The sequence below is a fragment of the Perognathus longimembris genome, chromosome 12 (genome assembly GCF_023159225.1).
Source record: "Perognathus longimembris pacificus isolate PPM17 chromosome 12, ASM2315922v1, whole genome shotgun sequence".
In the NCBI taxonomy this organism is placed as follows: domain Eukaryota; kingdom Metazoa; phylum Chordata; class Mammalia; order Rodentia; family Heteromyidae; genus Perognathus; species Perognathus longimembris.
In genome coordinates, this window is record NC_063172.1 from 39,157,889 (window position 1) to 39,180,335 (window position 22,447).

General features: G+C 37.1%; 1 protein-coding gene across 1 annotated transcript; it reads left to right on the forward strand.

Moving 5' to 3' along the window:
- The first annotated feature begins 563 nt into the window (after window positions 1–563).
- Rmdn1 (regulator of microtubule dynamics 1) lies at window positions 564–20,462 on the forward strand. The gene is made up of 10 exons (XM_048358723.1): window positions 564–780; window positions 5,863–5,980; window positions 6,874–6,961; window positions 9,106–9,265; window positions 10,596–10,685; window positions 12,889–12,944; window positions 14,723–14,810; window positions 16,523–16,553; window positions 19,771–19,904; window positions 20,343–20,462. Exons 1-10 carry the CDS (start codon window positions 652–654, stop codon window positions 20,379–20,381), a joined length of 933 nt encoding a protein of 310 aa, XP_048214680.1. The 5' UTR covers window positions 564–651; the 3' UTR covers window positions 20,382–20,462.
- Window positions 20,463–22,447: the final 1,985 nt, after the last annotated feature.

Here is a 22,447-nt window from a genome sequence, read left to right on the forward strand (position 1 = left end):
ATTTCTGTTGGACAATGCTAGGGATAACCACCTATGCATAGACTGTTGCATATTGGGCAAGCTGAGCTTTCCACTTCAGACTGGCATCAACTTCTTTTGAAGAGCCCTTCTTTTCCTGGTCTTTCTTACTGAGACCAGGTGGTGCTTTGTTTTGTTGCTCTTCTCTGTCTTTCCTCTTCCCTTGAAACTCCAGTTCCAGACTCAATCTCTTCCTTTCCTTGATGTGAGCAATTTAGTTCTTCCAAGCATCCATTTCCTAAAAGGAATCCTTAGTGCCAGCATTCAACCTATGTTTAAAGGCAGCAGCGAGATCGGTACAACTCTTTTTCCATACTTATGTTCTTGTATTTACTTCAGAAGTTCCAATTCTGATCTGGTTAGTGATATTTTCTTTTGGTCTAGACCTTGAAACAACTCCAGGATGGTAGCAGCAGAACACATACTCGCCAGGAGAGGGCTCTCTTATGCCCTGCTCTTGTCCTCTCCGCGCATGTGCAAGAAGTGCACGAAGCCCCACCCATCCGCGGTGTTTTCCCGTCCCCGGAACCCGTGGAACGGAAGTCGAAGGCGGAAGCAAGGGAAGACGCATTGCACCCACCCCCTCCGTAGCTTCGGGGTGAAGTGAAGGGTCTGCCCTGTGAGACATCTTTCATGGCGCTGGCCTCGCGAGTGTGGCGCTTTTTCCCTTTGGGACGCGTTGCCGCCCTGGGCCTTCGGTTCCCGTGGAGGACTAGTGGTAGCCGCGGGCTGTGCGGCCCCCGTCCTCTAGGCGGCTCCGAGGTAACCCCGCCGTCTCTACCGCGCCTCCCCGCCGAGGGACTCGGGGTTCCCCTTCCTCCCAGCCTGGTGGAACGCTGGGCTGAGGACGGAGCTCCGGGCTGGAGCTCTGGAACGCTCCCAGTGACCGCGGCGGACGGGCCTGGCCCTCTCCCCAGCCTCTGCGGTGAAACCGGGCTGGGGCCCGAGGAGGGGGTGCGGCTCCCCGAGAAGGTGCCTCCTGCCTGCCCTTCCGGTGCCCTACCCGGAGATGCCCGGGGGAAGGAACTTGGACTGCCTGCCACTTTAGCGGTGTGGATCCTGAGTCAGGGCCGGGTTACGTGGAGGTCCCCTCGACCTGCATGCTGTCACTTGGAAAATTCCTAGGATTAAGAGGCGATTTTTTTTTTTTTTTGGTACTATTTGAGGTTTTGCTTGTGTTTAGTAATTGTTTCTGAGTTACTTGACTCAGCTGGCTAATATTTAGGAAGGATATTCTCAATCCTGGGCCTGTTTATTCTTTTTCGAAAGAGGACGGGTGCATATGTTTGGTTCTCTTTAAGTTTTACATTAGTTTACACTCTTAAAATACATTTTAAAATCCCTGCTTAAAATAACGAACATTTACTATCTGTTATTGAGCCGGAACCTAGACTCCTGAGTTCTCTTGAGACTAAACCAAGCTGTCATCGGCTATGGTCTAATATAGTAAGAAAGCCCTTTTTCATTTAGTTACAGGCCTGGGCTTTGATCCTTCTGTTTATATATCTCCCACACAGCCGGGTTGACCCATACGTGCCACCTCACCACACTTTTTATTGGGTAAGATAGGATTTCAAAAATTTAACCTAGGCTGGACTTGAACCTTCATCCTCCTGATTGATCTCTGCCTCCCGAGTAGCTAGGATTACAAGCCACAATGCCTGGCTCAGATGATTACCTTTTGATAACTGGATTAGACATACAGGTTCAGAAGCCTTTAATATATAATTTTAAGTTAAGCCAGTTGCATTCAAAGTACTTATTAGTGAGACCAAAAGAAGGATCAGTAGATTTTAGGAAGTAAGAAAGAGTAGTAGCATATTCCTTTCCACTTAGTGATGGTTTTTTTTTCTTTTTCCCCTTCTAGCCCCTAAGTTTTCAATTAATATTGAAGAAAAGACATATCTAAGGAAAGCATGCTTCAGCAAACGTTTTTAAAGAACTCATGTTATGAAAGGCATTGAACTGGGCTTTGAAGATACAGAGTGAAATGGCACACTCAAGCTGTTTCACAAGCTATAAGTGTCTTTGGTTCCACTGAATTCTTTATTTTCTTTTGTTTATCTTTTATTCCAGAAACATGATTTTTTCCAAGTAATGAGCAAAAATCCTGTTTCACATTAGCCAAACTGATAAGAGCTTAGGCAGTAAGCTGCCAGTTCATGAATTTACAAGAAAATTATAGTCTCTCAGTGATAGAGTATTTTTTTTCTCCCCTTTAAGAAAGCAAGGATATTGTTGTGCATTATTTGAGCACAGAAAATGAACACTAAACAATTTTCTCAAATTATGGTGTACATAGTCTTTGTACAATGTAGTATCCCTGTCAGCTATAGAAAAATTAAAAGACTTGCTTTTTTTTTTTTTTTTTTTGGCCAGTTCTGGGCCTACATAGTCTTTGTACAATGTAGTATCCCTGTCAGCTATAGAAAAATTAAAAGACTTGCTTTTTTTTTGGCCAGTTCTGGGCCTTGGACTCAGGGCCTGAGCACTGTCCCTGGCTTCTTCCCGCTCAAGGCTAGCACTCTGCCACTTGAGCCACAGCGCCACTTCTGGCCGTTTTCTGTATATGTGGTGCTGGGGAATCGAACCTAGGGCCTCGTGTATCCGAGGCAGGCACTCTTGCCACTAGGCTATATCCCCAGCCCAAAAGACTTGCTTTTAAATCTTGGTCTTTTCCTCTTATTTTTTTCTAGACAACTACACACATTCACCTACCCACTCATCTGTGTGTGTGCGCGCGCGCACTAGTACTGGGGCTTAGACTCAGGGCCTAGGTGCTGCCCCCGAGCTCTTTTGCTTAAAGCTAGAGCTCCATTTCCAGCATTCTGTGGTTTATTGGAGATAAGAGTCTCAGGGACTTCTCCCCAGGTTGGCTTTGAACTGTGATAATCAGATCTCAGCTTCTGAGTATCTACAGTTACTGGTGAAATCCTCCAGAGCCTGGACCATCTGTACTTCTAGTTGGTAATTAAAAACAAACTCTGAAAATTAAGTGCTAGGAAAGTGAGTGTGACTGATTTAGTTTTACTACTTTGGTAACTTTTTTATATTCCATTTGTGTGGAATACATTGAAGATTCATGCTCAGCAGAGCATGTAGCAAATTGAAATGTGTTACATTCCCCTTTTTAAGCTGAACAAGTAGGAAGGTGCATATATGATGCTGAATTTTAGAAGAGACATTCAGACTAACAATGTTTTGGGGAGGTTGGTATTTGGGACTGTGAGATGAAATGAGATCAAACAGAAAAGAAGAGGTCTGAGACAATAAGAATGAAATAGCAGAGATGAGGAACTAACAAACGAAACAGCAGTCAATTGAAGTAGAAGAAACAGCATTTTAAAAGACAGAGTGAGTAGTAGAACAAAGTAAACACTGGGAAAATAAGTTACAAAGAAGAAACTTCCAGGATAATATGTGTATTATCTTTTGTTTTAATAATGATTTCCCAAGTTGAAACAAGCCTTAAAGTTGTATACCCTATACAGTCTGTATGTATATGTGAATAATGCTGTTTTAAGAAATATCCATTTGTACAGGGAATGATCCTCTGTCAAACAGGTCAAATATACAGGATGAATTTTTTTTTTCCTTTTAGTGATACTGAGGTTTGAACTCAGGACATTATGCTTATTTGGAAACTACTCTGCCACTTAGCTTCTTCAGATTGGGTCTCAGACTTCTGCCCCTGGTGTGGCTTCACACTGAAATCCTACCTCCACCTCCTACCTAGCTGAGATTACAGAAGTGTACCACCACACCTGGCTTATTTATTATAACATCTTGTTGCCTTGGTCTTGAACCAACATCCTCCCATATCTGCCTGTCATATAGCTGGAATTATAGGTGTGCAGTGTATAACCAGCATTCTTAGTCTGAAAATGTAAATGTTTTAATATTTTAAAAAGTTGAATTGCATAGTGAAAAATTCCATATTTGTGTCAAGACACAGTAAAATACACACACTAAAAATATGTAAAATTTCCTTCTGTGTGTGTGTGTGTGTGTGTGCATGTATGTGTATTTCAAGAAACATGAATTTTTTTTGGCCAGTCCTGGGGCTTGAACTCAGGGCCTGAGCACTGTCCCTGGCTTCTTTTTCTCAAGGCTACTACTCTACCCCTGAGCCACAGCACCACTTCTGGCTTTTTCTAAATATGTGGTGCTAAAGAATCGAACCCAGGGCTTCATGTATGCGAAGCAAGCACTCTACCCCTAGGCCATGTTCACAGCCCCCATGAATTTTGTATTTTGACTGGGGTCTCATCCACAAACATCTCATGTTAATGCAAATATTCTGGAATCTGAAAAAAAAAATCCAAGATCTGAAATCCTAGTCCCAAGCATTTAACATAATGAATACTCAACCTGTAGCAGTATTTTCATTGTCATTAACTAATCGCACCAGTGGGGTTGTGGGGATAAAGTGTGATTTGTGTGGGATGAGGAACGAGTAGAGAAAAGTAGAGATAGTACAGAAAACTTTTTAAAGACTTACTGAAAAGTAGGAGTTGAGAAATAAGACTAGGGAGATATCAAGTCAAAAAAATGTTTAAAAAAATATAGCTTGTTTTTCAAAACGGCTAACATTGTTTTTATGTTGGTGGAATGAAAACAGAAAAGGAAAAATGATAAGATGTTAAAGATTATGGGAAAAGGAAACTTCTGGAGTGATAATGATATTCTCTTGCCACTATTTTCAAGAATCTGACCATATTGAAAATTAATTTCTAGACCTTCATGAATAAAATCTTTTTTTTCATTTATGATTTATTTATTTACAAACTGAGTTTCTGAGCTGAAAGTGTGGCTTAAGTAGTAAAATGCTTGCCTAGCAAACACAGGCACCAAGTTCAAACACCAGTACTGCCCCACCAAATAAATATCTTTACTCTGGATATGGCAGTGCATGCTTACAATCCCAATGACTTGGTGCTCAGAGATAGGAAGACAGGTCCTGGCCAGTCTGGAAAAAAGTGCAAGACCATACCTGGAAAATAATTTAAAACCTAAAGGACTGGGGTCATGGCTCAAGTGGTAGGACATAGCATAGCAAACCCAAGGCCTTGAGTTCAAATCCCAGTACCTTTAAAATAGGTAAAGATGAATAAATTGTCTTCATGAAATTAAAACTGGGTTTTGTGAGTAGAGTTTGATGATACTTCGCTCAAAGCTAAACTACAATTTCATGTGTAGTAATTACATTATTCTTATTTTCTTCTCTTCTAATAATATATGTTAGTAACTCATTTTATATCATACAATTTATAAAACCTATATCTCAGAAAATAAGTTGCAGATCTTCCAATTTAGCATGGCTATGGTTATATTTTTATTGGGGATATACAGCTTGGGGCCTCAAACTCATTCTGTAAGCACTCTATCACTGAACAATATTCACAGCACATCACTGAGTTTTAGATGAGCTGCCACTTGTTTGTTTGTTGGTAGTGTAGCTTGAACTCGGCCTGGACGCTGTCCCTGAGCTCTTCAGCTCAAGGCTAGTGCTCTACCACTTCTGGTTTTCTGGTGATTAATTGGAGGTCAGAGTCTCATGGCCTCTCCTGCCTGGGCTGGCTTTGAACCGAGATCCTCAGATCTCAGCCTCCTGAGTAGCTAGGATTACAGGAATGCACCACTGGTGCCTGGCTTGAACTGCCACTTGTAGGTTGTGTCTTTCTTAAGATACTCTCCAAATAAGATGTGAAATTAGATGAAGTAGTTTTCAAGCTACTCATATTTAATTGATTTTGGAGATGGGAGGAAATGGATATGTTTTGCTTGGTGTAGCAGTTTGACTAAATTTTCTAAGACTGGTAACTTTGATCATGTTTTCTACAGGTGATAGGAAACATGAAAACATTCAAAAGAGGCCTGTTGTTCTCAGCTTTGTCTTATTTGGGTTTTGAAACTTACCAAGTCATTTCTCAGGCTGCTGTGGTTCATGCCAAAGCCAAAGGTAAGATCAAGCAAAACATCTACAAGATTTAGAGCTATTTTTGTCTGATAAGTAGTTATTTTTGAAAATGTAGTTAAGATTTTTATATAATATCGTTATGCAATCCTTGTATATATATTTAAATTTTTGGCAGGGTCCCTTGGCTCACCCCTGTAATCATAGCCACTTGTGAAGTTCTCATCTCAGTTTGAGGCCAGCTTGGGCAAAAATTTTCATTAGACCCTTTCTCAACTACTCACTTGGTGCTGGGTGCAGAGCCACACACCTGTAGCCCTGAGCTTTGTGGAAAGCTGAGATTTAGAGTATCATGGACCTAAGTGTGCCAAGTTGAAAAGCCCAGGAGAATCTATCACCACAAAGGGAAGCTACATGTAGTTTCACACTTGTGATCCCAGCTTATCCTTAAAGTAGGTAGAGGTAGCTCTACCTACCAGCTGAGGTACCCCTGATGAGAAATGAGACCCTATCCTAAAAGTAGCCAGTGAAAAAACAGGACTTGGAGGTGTGGTTCAGTGCTACTGTGCCCACCCAGCTCCTAGAATATATTCAGTGGTAAAAACCTCTTAGTATGTGTGAATAGGTAAGAAACATGCACACAGAAGAGTACACCAGTACTAGGACTTGAACTCAGGACCAGGACAGTCTCCTGTAACTTTTTCACGCAAATCTAGCACTCGAGTCACATTTGAGCCACATTTCCACTACAGGCTTTTTGCTGGGTAATTGGACATTTTCTGTCTGTTCATCTGTTTTCCTCATAGGCAGTTTCTGTATTTGATTTTATTAGCCTGCATGTAAAATGTGTGATTTCTTTTTTTTTTTAGAGTTACTGCTGTCTAATTAGGGAAGACCCATTTTATTATGTCTTTTTTTTTCTTTTATAATCTTTGAAGTTGAGGAAGTCCTTGAACAAGCAGACTATCTATATGAAAGTGGAGAAACGGAAAAACTTTATCATTTGCTAACCCAGTACAAAGAAAGGTAAGAAATGTATGCTAGACCTAGGACTATGGCTTCTTCCAAATCTTTGTGTTAATAAGAAAGTGGTCTCATAATCTTTTTTTTATTTCTGGTGCTGTTATATTACACCCTTGTTTGGCTCTTTCACTCAAAGCTGGCACTCTACCTCTTCTGGGTTTTGCTGGTTAAGTGGAGATAAGAGTCTCTTGGATTTGTCTGCTTTGGCTAGTGTAAAACCAACATCCTAGATCTTAGGTTTCTGCGTAGCTAGGATTACAGGTGTGAGCCAATGACACCAGGCTTGAAATCTTTTAAATTGTAGTTTTTTTCTTTACTATAATATTTCTTAAAATTTATATTATAAACGGTTTCTTATGTTAAATAAATCAGAAGTGCCACATGAATCTCATTGATTCAATACAGGTGCCTCTACTGGAATGTTAAACTATTTTTTTGTTTCTTTTGATACAAGTTGTCACTAAGTGTACCTCACCTATCTATATGTATCACCTATCTATATAGATTATTTCCTATTTCTTCTTTTAAACTAACTCCTTACTGGAATAAGTTCTAAATGAATTTATGAAGGTTTGGGATGATCATATGCCACCATTGAATGACAGCTATGTTTAGAAACAGTTTTACAAAGAAACCAAATATAACCTTCTTTTTCTGTATGTTTGGTCTAGAAAGTGAGTGTGTACTGCTTTTTTGGAAGGTATAGATAGAGGAAGACTGAGTCCTATAATGAAGTCATATAGACTAGGTGGCATTTCCAGAGACCTCATTTACCTCAGTTTCTAATCAAGGAATTTTAAGTAATTTGTCAACTACTTTTGCTAGATTTCAAAAACCAGTTTTCTCTCCAAGACCCATAGTTTTACTTCCTAGCTTTATACAAGAACACCTTTTCTTCTCCATTCCATCTTTGAGATGATGGTTTGGGTATTTTGTAGTCATTATAGTGATACTTTTAAGATGTAAGTAGTTTGATTACTCCATTTTCTTTGAATAATATACTATTTTAGTTTAAAACTCTTATGCAAATACTTTTTGCCTAAAAATGAAAAAGAACTCAAGCTTTTAGAATATTTTAAAAATTGGGGCTGGGAATATGGCCTAGTGGCAAGAGTGCTTGCTTCATATACATGGGTTCGATTTCTCAGCACCACATATATAGAAAATGGCCAGAAGTGGCTCTGTGGCTCAAGTGGTAGAGTGCTAGCCTTGAGCAAAAAGAAGCCAGGGACAGTGCTCAGGCCCTGAGTTTAAGGCCCAGGACTGGCCAAAAAAAAAAAAAAAGAATATTTTAAAATTGTGATCATTAATTTATTAACCATTTAAAAATATTATATTTCAGTAGCCATTCTTTTTTGTCAGTCGTAGGGCTTGAATTTAAGGCCTGGACACTGTCCCTAAGCTCTTTCACTCAAGGCTAGTTCTCTATAACTTTGAGCCACAGCTCTGCTTCTGATTTTCTGGTGGTTCATTGAAAATAAGAGTCTCACAGACTTTCCTGCCCAGGCTGGCTTTGAACTGCAATCCTCAGTGCTCAGCCTCCTGAGTAGTTAGGAGTACAGGTACAAGCCACCAATGTCTGGTGTCGGTGGCAGTTCTTGAAGGAGTCTGGTGCTCTTACTTGAAATAAGCTATTTATCATGGTATTCAAACATAGGACTTACTTTGTTATATTATGGTGAATCATTTATTCATTAGATGTGCCTATCATTTACCTGTTTTGTTCCTGGTGTTATATTTAAGATTAGGGATTTGGTTGGTTATTTTTAGTATATGATTCCATCATAAATTATGTGTTTTATGGTACTATCTGAACCATTTAGTGAGTTACATGAAGCATAATGCTAGTGAGCTCAGGCTTCAAGCTACATGTTGAGAGGACAAACAAAAATATTTTTTCAGGAAGACAGTATTTTAGATATTGTATTTAGTCAGTATTTAGATATTGACTAATATGGAAATTTTTTATGAGAAGTTTACCAAATAAAAATTTTTATGAAAGAAAATAAATTTAGCATTTTTAATAATAGTATCTGATATGTTGCTTTCTGTATCCTAATTGAGCTAACAGACTATTCATTAGTGATGAGACCTTTAACAGTTGTATATGTGAATGAAAATGTTCACTTTGTGTTTGTTTCTATTAGTGAAGATGCAGAGTTACTGTGGCGTTTGGCACGGGCCTCACGTGATGTAGCTCAGCTTAATAGCACTTCAGAAGAGGAGAGAAAGCTTTTGATCTATGAAGCCCTAGAGTATGCAAAAAGAGCACTAGAAAAAAATGAGTCAAGTTTTGGTGCTCATAAGGTGAGTTGGCCAATGTAAAATGTTATTTTCTGAGTGATCTATTGGTCTTTACTGACTCCTAATTTATATAGGAGAAAAAACAGCTCTATATTAAAGTAGGGAAGAGATTTATTTTTACAGTTTTATCAAAAAGTAGTTTTAAGTTCAAATTTCTTTAGTACATTAGCTAAATTATTATCATTTTGGAGGACTGGGAGATCTTGAACTCAGTGCTTGGGCAATATCCCTGAAACTTTTTCTCAAGGCTAGCTAGCACTCTACCACTTGAATCACAGCCCCACTTCCAACATCCTGGCCAGGCACTTCCTTGGCATAACCCCCCTAAGTGTGAAAGGACACACTTTGTGTATTTTGCTGTTGTTAGGCATATATTTGTAGGTTTCATTTAGGTCATTTTGGTTATTTTCTTGCTTGAGTCGTCTAAATCCATTCTGATGTTCTATAATTTATTGAGAAGGGAATGTTGAAACCTTTGAGTTTACTTCTTTTCGCAATTTCATTAATTTTTACAAGTGCTATTATAAACATTTAGGATTGCAATAGTTTCTTGGTGAATTTTTAAGGTTATAAAATTATATAATTTTAAAATATCATTATAAAATTACTCTCTTTATATTTTTGATTTTATATTCTTGCTTATTGGCTATTGTAAGCATGATTGGTTTATTTTGATGTGTTCTGTCCTTTTAGTCCATTTGTGGATTTTTTTGTTTGTCTTGTTTTGTTTTATTATAGTTCTGTGGATTGATCTCAGGGCTTTGGACTTGCTAACAAGTTTTCTACCACTTGAGCCATGCCCATTGCTTTTGGTTTGCTTTTCAAAGTTTTCTTGTTATCTTTGCCACGTCTGGGCTTGGCCTGCAATCCTCCTCCTTCTATCTCCTGAGTAGCTGGCCTCCAAAGCATGTACCACCATGAACTAGGGCTGTGGAGAGTGTTACAGTTCACAACTGTGGCCGCCCTATCATAACATAAATGTCAAGAAGAGGTGATTCCAAGAAAAGTGTGAATAAATAAAAACTTTGTCATTCATTTATAAATTTTGCTAAATTTATACTCAAACCATAACAGTGACTTACTGTCTTCTCATTATATTGACAGTTTTCTTAGGTAATTCAGTACTTTCTACTCTATAATGCCATGTTTTCTACAAACATTTCCTATCCTGTCCCTTAGTTTCTAGAGGGCCAGGACTACTTTGTGTCTACATTTTACAAAGTTTAATGCCCAATAATTTTTTGCTAAATGACAACTGAAAAATAATCATATAATTTTTCTTTGTTCTGAATGAAATATTAAGAGTATTGCTCTCCTTTTTTCCCTACTTCAGTGGTATGCAATCTGCATAAGTGATGTTGGAGATTACGAAGGCATCAAGGTTAAAATTGCAAACGCTTATGTTATCAAGGAGCATTTTGAGGTACTGATGAATTATTGAATTTCATTAAAAAAATCAATACTTTTCTGATTTGGTTTATATCAGTAATCAATTACTGAATAGTACAAAATCTTGACTTAGTCATCTACAGCTGAACATATTGACCTTTGACTGTAGTCCTAGATTCTTAAAGAAACTGAGGCATGAGGATAGTTTGAATCTAGGATTCAGGGTCAGCCTGGGCAACAAAATGCAACCCTATTTTTCTTTTCTTTTCTTTTTTTTTTGACAGTCCTGAACTTGAACTCAGGGTCGGGATGCTGTCCCTGAGCCTCTTTGTGCTCAAGGCTAGAACTCTACTTCTTGAGCCACAGCACCACTTCCAGCTTTTTCTGAGTAGTTTATTGGAGATGAGTCTCACAAACTTCTGCCTGGGCTGGGTTTGAACCACAATCCTCAGATCTCAGCTTCTTGGGTAGCTAGGATTACAGGTGTGAGCATCTCTTCAAAAACAAAACAAAACAACTTAGTGGCTTACAGTGATGAGTTTATTATTTTCCTACAATTTTCTGGTCTGAGTGCAGTAGTACTTCTGCCTTGACTGGGTGCTCAGGTAGGTCTGTTGTTCAAGATGGCCTCCTCTCCACTTGTCTCTTCATCATTTAGTGGTATAGTCCAAACCTGTTTACAGCACAGTAGTGAGCTTTCAGGACTGACTGACTGTTCTACCAAGGGTAATGATGACTCAAGCCTATAATCCTACCTACTTGGGAGGAGGAAGAGGGGATTCTAGTTTGAGGCCAACCCAAGCATAAAAGATGGATAGACTGTATCTATCTAATGGCTGGGCGTACTGGCCAATTATTCCCAGTTATGAGTTCAGCAATGTACCTGTTATTGCCCAATGAAACATGCAACCACAAATGGGAGGGAAAATGGGCATGTTTTGTGTGTATGTGTATGCATGCATGCACGCTTGAGCACATTTCAGTCCTGGGGCTTGAGCTCAGGGCCTAAGTTCTGTCCCTGAGCTTTTTCTGGTCACAGCCCACACTACCACTTGAACCACAACTCCATTTCCCACTTTTTCCTGATTAATTAGAGGTCTGAATCTCACAGACTTTTCTCCTGAGCTGGCTTCAAACTGCAGTCCTCAGATCTCAGCTTCCTGAATAGCTGGGATTACAGGCTTGAGCCACTGGCACCCGGCCAGAAAAGGCTTAGCTGTAATAGACTTTGAAAGGCTGCTCTTAATCATTATAAATATTTGAAAGTGAGTATGTCATTAAAAGTGAAAAAAGTGGTTATAGGAGAACATATATTTCTATTACAATCAACATTGTTAACTTTCCATATAGTACTGGCTAAAAGAAGTGACTCCTTTAAAATTCACTCTGTTGTTCAAGCTTCATACTAATTGGCTCAGTAAGAAATTAGAGGAAAGTTTTTGTGAACATTTTCCTATTTTGGCACATCATTATGTTCTATGAATAAGAATTGATTTTTGGAGTGCAGTGGGGAAGTTCAACAAAATATTATAAAGACTACAAAATTGTGTACTTCTAGATCTTTAAAAAATAATACTGTTATTTTATTTTAAACATTTCTTTATATTTTAAGCTTATTTTCAACAGTTAAATACTAAACATTTTAGATTTAATGTGTATATTTTGTGATTTTTCTCATCTTAATAGGCCTTAGATTAATTTATGAACCTACAGTATCCATAGTTCAGTGGACTGAAACAAATTTATCAAAGAATCAGAAGAAAGAAAATTTTGATATTCAGCTGGGTTAGTAGCTGATGCCTGTAATCCTAGGTACTCAGGAGGCAAACATTGTGAGGATAGTAGTTTAAAGCCAGTCTGGGTGAAAAGTTTAGTGATAAGCCATCTCAACTAGTAGCTGGGTATGGTGTGTCACATCTATTATCCCAGATAAAAATAAGCTTAAAATAAGCCTAGAATTGCAATTTAAGGAGGATTGAAGTCCAGGCCAGCTTAGGTATAAATGCTATATACAGTACCAAATAATCTAGGTATAGACAAAATGGCTTAGGGGGTAAAGCATCTGCCTAGCCTGCCCAAAGCCTTAAGTTCAAAACCTAGTACCACCAAAAGAAAAACAAATACTGCTTATTAAAATTCAGGACTGAATTTTTTTTTTAAATCATGGCTTTTTAGAAAACTTACACACTTATTGATGTTTGGAAAATGACTGATTTTATTTTTAAATTTCTTGATAGAAAGCAATTAACCTGAATCCTAAAGATGCAACCTCAATTCACCTTATGGGTATTTGGTAAGAAATTTTTCTTCATATTTCAGTGCTGTTTAGTATGGACTTTTTATTTTGTAGTTTATACAAAGCAAAATGTAACACTGAAAAATACTCAACAGAGTTCAGTGAATCATTAAGTATCACTTATATATTAGGATACTTTTTATTTGCCATGTTAAGTAAAACTGGATTAATTTACCTACAGTAATATAGAAGGATGCTTAGGGACTGTCCCTGAGCTTCTTTTGCTCAAGGGTTAGTGCTCTACCACTTGAGCTTCAGTGCCAATTCCATATTTTTCTGTGTATGTGGTACTGAGGAATCAAACCAAGGCTTTGTGCATGCAAGGCAAGCACTCTACCACTAAGTCAGATTCCCAGCACATCAAAGAATCTTTTGAGTAACAAGTTACAAGTGTTTCCTTTGTTTATAGTCTGCAGAGCTAAAGATTTATTGTTTTCTGAATGGGGTAACTTAACACCCCTGTCAAACTTTAAAGTACAAGCTAAAGGACAGTAAATTACTGATGATTTGTAATAGAGAGGCAGTCACTTAGTAAACAAATGGTACATCCTCTTCCTCAAGAAGTTCAGGCTCTCAGCAAAGATCCAAAACATTTTCCTACTTATTTTAGAAAGTTGTAAATATTTTGGATGTTAATTTCCATCACTCCTTTAAAAATAGGCTAAACTTATTTTTATTATTAATTCATAGCATGTTTAGTTTTTTTTTCAATTTTAATTAGTAAGTTTTTTTAACATTGAGTGAAAAAAAGAAAAAGAAATAATGAGCCAGGTTTGGTGGCATATGTCTGTAATCCAAGCCCTTGGGAGATAGAGATAGGTAGACCATGAGTTCAAAACTTCCAGCCTGTGCTTGAAGTGAAACCAGGTCTTTCAAAAAAAGAAGAAAGCCTATTCAGGCAGCTATTGGTCCAAGACTAGCTCTGGACAAAAATTTGAGATCCTGTCCAAAGAAAAACTAAAGCATTTTAAACAAGGGCTGCAAATGTGGCTCATGTGGTAGAGTCACCTGCCTTGACGTCCTAAGTTTGTGTCATACTGCCACAAAACAAAAACACTATAAACCAAGCGTGCAACTAGTGATTGTGTCTCAGCCCAGTACCTGACATGAAGGAAGCACTCAGTGGTAGATGATATATGTTGTATTACTATTATTTGTACTATTGCTTATTACTTACATTTAATCATAAAATACTCACTAACTACTAAACCAAGTCAGTCATTTTTTTTTATTTTTTTATTTTGCCAGTCCTGGGCCTTAAACTCAGGCCTGAGCACTCTCCCTGGCTTCTTTTTGCTCAAGGCTAGCATTCTGCCACTTGAGCCACAGCACCACTTCTGGCCATTTTCTATATATGTGGTACTGAAGAATCAAACCCAGGGCTTCATGTGTATGAGGCAAGCACTCTTGCCACTAGGCCATATTCCCAGCCCCCCAAGTCAGTCTTTATCATGGGTGAGTAACTTTTTTTTTCTTCCAAAGGCTATTTGACTATTTGTAACATCATTAGGGGAAGAACAAAATTATAATACAGGCAGAGAGCTGAGGGCAGCCAACAAGCATACTTGACTTGGCTGTCATGTACCCAATGATTTTACATGGCCAAGGACTGAATGGTCCCCACCCCTGATTCACTGTGAATATTAACCAATTGGATATGTAAAGTATCAGTTGTTTTATAGATTTCCTTTATAGCTTAAAAAGTTTAGTTCTTTTTATCTGAAATAAAAAGTAGTTTTTGAATGTATATCTTGAATGTTTATTTTCCTGTATAGGTGCTACACATTTGCTGAAATGCCCTGGTATCAAAGAAGAATTGCTAAAATGCTGTTTGCAACTCCTCCTAGTTCCACCTATGAGGAGGTAGTGTGATGTCCTTTGTTAAATTAGTACCGATATCTTACTGCAGCGCGTTCAACAGTATTTATACCTACGGCATATGGAGCTCAGAGTCAGTGAGGGACTTGAGCAAGTTTCTAATGACCCAATCCAACTATCCTATCACAAAGACTTAATACTTATTATCCAGGACTGGTGAGTGCTTTTTTTTTTTCCCCTTTAGGCAAGTGGCTGGTCATTCTGGTATACTGTCCACTTAAATAGCTCATGGCTAAAATCTACTTTCATTTTGTACTTGAAGTTTATACCATATAAAATCCACATGGAACAAGAAGCAACAGTATCAGTTACCCAGTGTGTTTCATGTATTCTACAAAATAAGTTAATTTAGGGAAAAAAGAACGTGAGTTGAAAACTTAATTTTCTATAAAAAAATTAACATGTAAGGCCTATCTCCTTTATTTTCAAGGCCTTTTGCTTTTAGGCATTTAAAAGGGATTTCTGCCTAACCTGTTGTTTTTGTTCATTTTTGGTACTCAGAATTAAACCAGGCCTTGTACATACAGAATATTTTCAGAGTATAAGGAAATGGACAACTGAAAACAATTGTGCCAATACTTCACACTTTCACAACAAAGAATGTAATTGTTTTCTTTCTTTCTTTGCCTCTGGAGTAGTATAGAACTTGATACAAACAATTTTTAGATATATAATTGGAATATAGTTTTCTGTAGGAAAAAAGTCAGCTCTTACAAAATTAGTCATGTTTCTGAGAAGTCAAATTTAAGGTAACTACTATAGAGATAGTAGTTTAAGTTGTACAAAAATAAGCACAGAATTTCAAGTTCACAATACATTGTAGATAGGAATTTCAATAATGGTCTTAAAAATTGGATATTGGGGGGCTTGGGGATATGGCCTAGTGGCAAGAGTGCTTGCCTTGTATACATGAGGCCCTGGGTTCGATTCCCCAGCACCACATATACAGAAAACGGCCAGAAGTGGCGCTGTGGCTCAAGTGGCAGAGTGCTAGCCTTGAGCAAAAAGAAGCCAGGGACAGTGCTCAGGCCCTGAGTTCAAGGCGCAGGACTGGCCAAAAAAAAATGGATATTGGAGCTAGAAATATGACTCAGAGCACCCGCCTAGTGGGTCCAAGTTTCTTGGTTCTACCCAAAGCACTCCACCCCCCACCCCCAAAAAAAAGAAATTTTAAAAATCACAAAGCACAATCTGTATTTTGTTGAGTAAGTTCAGCTTTTTAGTAGGAGTCACTATTATGATATAAGACTAAAGATAAAATAGCTGAATTACACTTATTTCTGTCCCTCTGCTGTTTTTTTCTTGCTCTTGGCACTGGGCTTGACCTCGTACTTGCTCCACTTGCTTCCCCAGCTGTTTCTCCAACACTTAAGCAATGACTTCAGCATGTTTGCTGGGGACAGTCTTAAGACATTTTTGCCGTGGCTGGCCTCAAACTTAGCTCTTGAGTAGCTAGTATTACAGGCTTGCACATGCTAGTTTGCTATGCTATAAATCACAATGAAATTATTCACACAGGTGTCCACATACTATAATCTTATTTGATGATTTAATAGTATGTATTCTATTTGGCCATGTTACTGTCAGTTGTTGAATTGATCATTATTTTTAGAATGGTTTTCTTACTAATATTAATTCTTTGAGAATATACTTTAAAAAATATTTAGTGTAATTTTTGTTTGTACTCTTTTTAACAGGCTTTGAGCTACTTTCACAGGGCAGAGCAAGGTAATGCATTTTGATTTCACATATTGATAGTTTAAATTATATGAATATTGAATTATATAATAGCAATTTTTTATACCCATACTGAATAGGAATTGTTAAAACATAGGTACAACTTGTTAGATTTTTTTTGTATTAGATATTGTAAAGCATACCATTGTCTTTATTTAACGAAGGTAACCTAAATAAGAAATAAACCACTACTGGAATTTAGAGATCTAGTTCTAGAATGGTCCATTTATTTAATTCAACCCTCTGTTTTTCAGGGTGAGAGAGGCTCACTGGTTTGAACTTAGGCCTTGAGGTTTTTACCTCAGTATGTACCAACCCTCAACTTTCCCTTTTGAGTGGCGCTTCTTTGACAACTTGACTATTTTGTTTAAGGATATAGCCTAATTAGATACACTTAAAATGACAGTTCTGGCTTTAAACCAGGCAGGTGTTTGGTGTGTTAGAAAATACTGTATTCTTTTGCAAGTTTCAATTTTTCACTTTAAACAATGACAAACCCTTGAAATTTTTATCATATGTCTTACACATTTATCCTTTTCAACAATATTGATGGAATGGTTGTAGCCCAGTGGCATGCAGGTAACCTAGCATGCATGAGGCCATTGTTTCAAACCCCAGCACCAGGGGGAAAAAAAGTACCAAATATACCATAAAAACCACTGCAAAGAGTGGTTCGTGCTTATAGTCCAACCTTCTTAGCAGGTTGAGATCTGTGACTATAAATTTGTAGCCAGCCTGGGGCAGACAAATCCTTGGCACTATTTCCAATTAACCAGCAACATTCCACAAGTGGAGGCATGACTCACACCATCTGTGAATGAAAAAGCTGCATATGAGGCTCTTGAAATGAAGCCCCAGAACCAGCACACACATGTATATGCACACATGCCAATCCAGATATACTTGTATAAAATTTAATCAGAAGGAAAATAAGACAGACTGTTTGTTTTATTTGAGGCCCTATACTCATGGACTTGTTCAAAAGCTTTAATGATAACAGGCAAGTTAAGTTTTTAAAAACATGCCTTCTACAGAATTCGTTTGAAGCTAAGTGCAGGACACACCTATAATCCCAGCTACAGTCAGTGATCTGGTTATGGTGGTGCAAATCCATACTCTAATTCATGAATTCTGGTTTACTTTATTGCTGTTCACAGATAGCTTCTAATCATACCATTTTATGCACTACATGAATATAAATCTTGGAATATAACTTTCTCAAAAGGATTAAAACTGCAATTACAAAGTAAAAAGTAGACTTTAGATTTAAGAACTGAAAGTGCTGATGGAAACATGGCCCTGTCTTCAATGAGTCTAAATAATCCTTGTAATACCAATCATCCTTCATGTATCATTTGAGTGCTCACTTTCCATAGGCAAAAGCTTACCCAAATTCAGAAAATCTTCCTGTGTTCTTAAATGTGTGTACCTCTCTCATCATAGCCCCTTTTCACTTAATATTTATGTGTACAAGGCTGAAAGTACAGGAAATTTGGGATTATATCTTTCTCGTATAGAATTTCATCTTCACTGCCTTACCTACGATGCTTAGCATATTTGCTGAATAAATAACAGATTCATGAATGAATCAGTGTACTTTAAAGCTGGGGAACCTTAAGTATACCAACTTGACATAACACAAAATACATGCTAAAGTTGTACAAGTATACTTACATTCCTTGCTAAGGACTAAATTAGTACATACTGTGCCATGTATTCTACCACCAAGCTATATATACAACCCCAGAAAGTGTTTTGAATAGAGGGCCCCAGATTGTTAGGAGGAAACAGAAATTAATGAATAAGCCCAACATGCCAGTTATCTTGGGAGGCTGAATTTGAAGCCAGAGGATCTCAAGACTGGCCTAGACTGCAGTGAGACATTGACATGGGCAAAAATAAAAAAAATCAATGAAATTAGTGAAAAAATCTTGCTTAGTATGTAGCTTGGCTGGGCCTCCAATGCATTGTCTTCCCATGTCTGCCTCCTGTATGCCACCATGCTCATCCTCCATGCTTTCATTCGTAGACTTCGTAAAAATTATTTTTATTAGAATACATTAGTTTACAGGAGGGGTTTCACTGTGACATTTCCACACATGTATACATTGTATCCCAATCAATCTTACCCCGTTGCTTTTAACCTCCTTCTCCCCTTCCTAAAACAATTTCAACAGGTTTCATTGTTCTAATATTATACATGCAAACAAACTACTTCAACCATATCTATCCTCAATACAAATTTACACTTAATGGACACATAATTCTTGTTTATGAAGAACTATGTCAGCTTGTAATAGTACATAAGGACCAGACTAATTGCTATTTCCATTTCTTTCAACTTTGATCATTCTTACTGTTGAGAAGCTTTAAATTCTTTATAAAATCAGTAAGTAAAAACTGTAGTCACCCTTTCTCTGCTGTACATCTTATTCTTCTTAACTATTTTGTTACCCTGCTTTGACCAGCCTACCTTTTTCTTTTCTCCACCCCTTTTCTAGTGACCATCCTGCGCTCATTTTCATAGCTCTTTTTTCATACTTTTTTCCTTCAACCAATAACACTCTTCTGTTCATCCTCCAAGTCAGCACAGGTATTATCACTCAGTTGATTTTTCCTTTGGCTTCTTGTTACTTTGAAGTTTGTACATCTGATAAAGAAGGCATTTCTCTTCATTCTTATTGCACATTGTGGTCATTTTTCTCCTTTTCATTATCAACTTCAAAAAGCAGACTGTTCATTCTAAAAATTCTGGACACTTACCATATGTTGATAAAACTTACATAATTATCATGATTTCCTTCAGTCAGCAAAAATACAGTGTGTGTGTGTGTGTGTGTGTGTGGTCACTTTTTTAGGCACTTGGGTTACAGGTAGGAAAAGAGGTTTAAAAGAATAGCTATTCATACTGTGGCTTACATTCTTGATCAAGAGCCCTTAGCTATAAAATAGAAATAGCTAATTTATGCAATAGTTAAAATGATAAATGTATGTAATCTATATTTAGTAATGGGCTTTGAGCAAATGGTAATTAGTTTACAGATACTTGTTTGAAATAAGAATAGTTGAGCAAAAGAAAAATGCAGTCTAATCGGTTACTGACCATACAATTTTATTAGTAGAATTTAGACCAAAAAAATCAGACTTTTAAAAATGAGAGCAACCCTATTTCTTTTTAATTAAATTTAATTTTCTTCCTTTTGTACAGTGGATCCAAATTTCTACAGCAAAAACTTGCTCCTTATAGGAAAGACATACTTGAAACTAAACAACAAAAAGCTTGCTGCTCTCTGGTTAATGAAAGCCAAGGATTATCCAGCACACACAGAGGAAGATAAACAGGTAAAATATTTCTAATAACTAATGTAAGGCAGATAGGTTTTGTTGAGGCACTACTAATGGTGAACTAAAAACTTCTTCAAAAGCATAATTGTCCCAACACATAATTTTGTGTCATTATCACCAAATGTTATGACTTTCTTGCTGCAATGCAGAACAAATAAGTCCTAAAGCATAAAATCAAAGGATGTGGTAGGGATTTAGTTAAGTGGTGAAGCACTTGTTTGGCAGACACAAGACCCTAGGTTAAGCTCTGGAGCACTGCAATGGTGGAATGGTTTTATAAGAGTCTTAGTTATCACTGAAGGAATTTTTTTCTTATAATGTCCTATCTTGTTATTTTGGAAACTCATAGAAACCACAGTCCACTTTACTAACTTTTTAAATTTCAGAAGTAATCCTTTAAACTGTACTTTTTATAAAATGTTTTTTTCTTTTTAGATACAAACAGAAGCCGCTCAGTTGCTTACAAGTTTGTGACAAGAACTGAGAATGTTCTAGAGAACATCAAGTATCTTAACAGATTTTGCCTTTTCATTTACTTATAAAGATAATATTTACTTTTCATTTACTTATAAAGATAATATATTTACCATAACTGTTGTGTGGCTCAGTTCTTCTAATGTTCTGATTTAACAGGTTACATATACAAAATTCTACGTTTTGTAAATACAACAGAATAAAGAAAATGATTGCCATATTGTCCTAATATGGAAGCAGTAAACTTCTAAGGCTCAGCCAGATTATTTTGCCTCTGAGATAACAATACAAAATCATTAAGATTCCACATGAAGACAATAGGGTATCACAAAGGAAAGCTTTGTGGAAGAGGTGACATGCAGCATAGTGGATTTTCAATTTGAATTTGATTCATAGTTGAGGTCTTAGAGAAGATATACAAGGGAAGTGTTAGGGTGTTGGTGGGGTTCTTGGCTTAGTTACATAAGCCATCTTGGAGTCAACTTGAATAATTCAACCTTTGAAACGGAGTAGTTTTTCTTTTAAAATGTGGTCTCTCAAATTTGTCACTAGAGAAAGCCAAACTTCTATACTCTGACCAGATAAAAGGAACTCAGAATTTAGGATTAAATGGCACTTGGTTTAATTAGGCAGAACAGTGATACTTGAGTTTGCCACCACTGAAAATCTCAAGTTTTATAAAGTAGGGGTAAAATGCCAGTGTGTAGGTATATTTTTACCAAAGGATTTGAGAATTGCAAAAGTGAAGTATAATGAATGGTTTAGGAATGTCCTGTTTATCATGTGAGTCTAAATATGAAGACAAAGTGAATTCTATATACCCATCTCTGATACACAACAACTGTTTCTTTTGCTATAGTGTACTTACACATGTCTATTCATAGATGTTTCTAAAAATCTTTGAAACTGTAGACAGAATATATCACTGTAAAATATGTAAACATCTCTTCCGAATAAAGGCTTCCAAAACTATAGTCCATTATTACAAATGCAAACAGTAATTCTCTAACATCACCTAATATCAAAAGCCTTGTAAAAATTTTTTCAACTGTCTAAAGTTTTATACTTGTTAAAGCTAGTGCCAAAGACCATATGTTGCACTTAATTGACAGCTTAATTTTAATACAGGAATTTTTGAATTTCTAATTTGGATTTTTTTCAAATCTGCAATTTATTAATTGAGCATATTGGGCCCAAATCCTTACCTCCCGAGTGCTGTGGATTAAACTCTAGAATGGGCACATATGAATAAGTGCTCTAGTAGAGGTACATCCATCCCCTTTTCTAATTTTTAAGAGTGACTTAAATGTAATTTTTTAGGTGTATAATTCTTTTGTTACCAGCAAGACTAGGTAGTCAATGGAAGGTGGTAACTAAGGGTTTAGTAGAATAACAATCCGTGAGTACATCACAGAAGTAAAGCGAATACTTAGTATACACAAGATCCTGGGTTCAATTTCCAGCACACATATACAAAATTATGTGTATAGAAGGATTTTGTGGTATTTGTAGAACTTAAAAATTATTTTGAGATAATTAGATTCACAGAGAAATTCAAAAAATTTCAGAGGTTGTATATGCCCTTGGATTCCAGTTTGCCCCCCCTCCCCACAGTAACGTCTTCACTATGCTATAACAAATACTACACCAGGAAACATACTGGTGCAACCCATATATCTAATTCATTTTAACTTTTCTGTGTTCTCACTTGTGCACAGTTCTTATTTTATCACTTATAAACTTTTATACCTGCCACCAAAGTTTGCCACAAAGATTCCTAGTGCTAAGTGGGTTCTCATAGCCAACCACTGTCTCTTCAGTACCCTACTCATCCTTGACTCTTGACAATCACTGATCTGTTCTCTACAATTTTGTCACTTCATAAATGTTACAGAATCATTGTTATGTAACTTTTTGGAGTTGCCCTTTCATATTCAGCTACCGAAAACCCATCTAATTTCATTAGTAATTTTTGATGTTGACTTGTATTTCACTGTTTGGATATACTAGCTTATTTAACCATTCAAGTGTAAAATTGTTGTGAATTTGTTTGGTATGTCTTCCCA

Excerpts from the sequence above, each read along its gene's own strand:
- Rmdn1 (XM_048358723.1), top strand. The coding sequence starts at position 652 with ATGGCGCTGGCCTCGCGAGTGTGGCGCTTTTTCCCTTTGGGACGCGTT. Across the intron at positions 12,945-14,722 it reads ATTCACCTTATGGGTATTTG|GTGCTACACATTTGCTGAAA; the intron begins GTAAGAAATTTT and ends TTTCCTGTATAG. Across the intron at positions 14,811-16,522 it reads CTAGTTCCACCTATGAGGAG|GCTTTGAGCTACTTTCACAG; the intron begins GTAGTGTGATGT and ends TCTTTTTAACAG.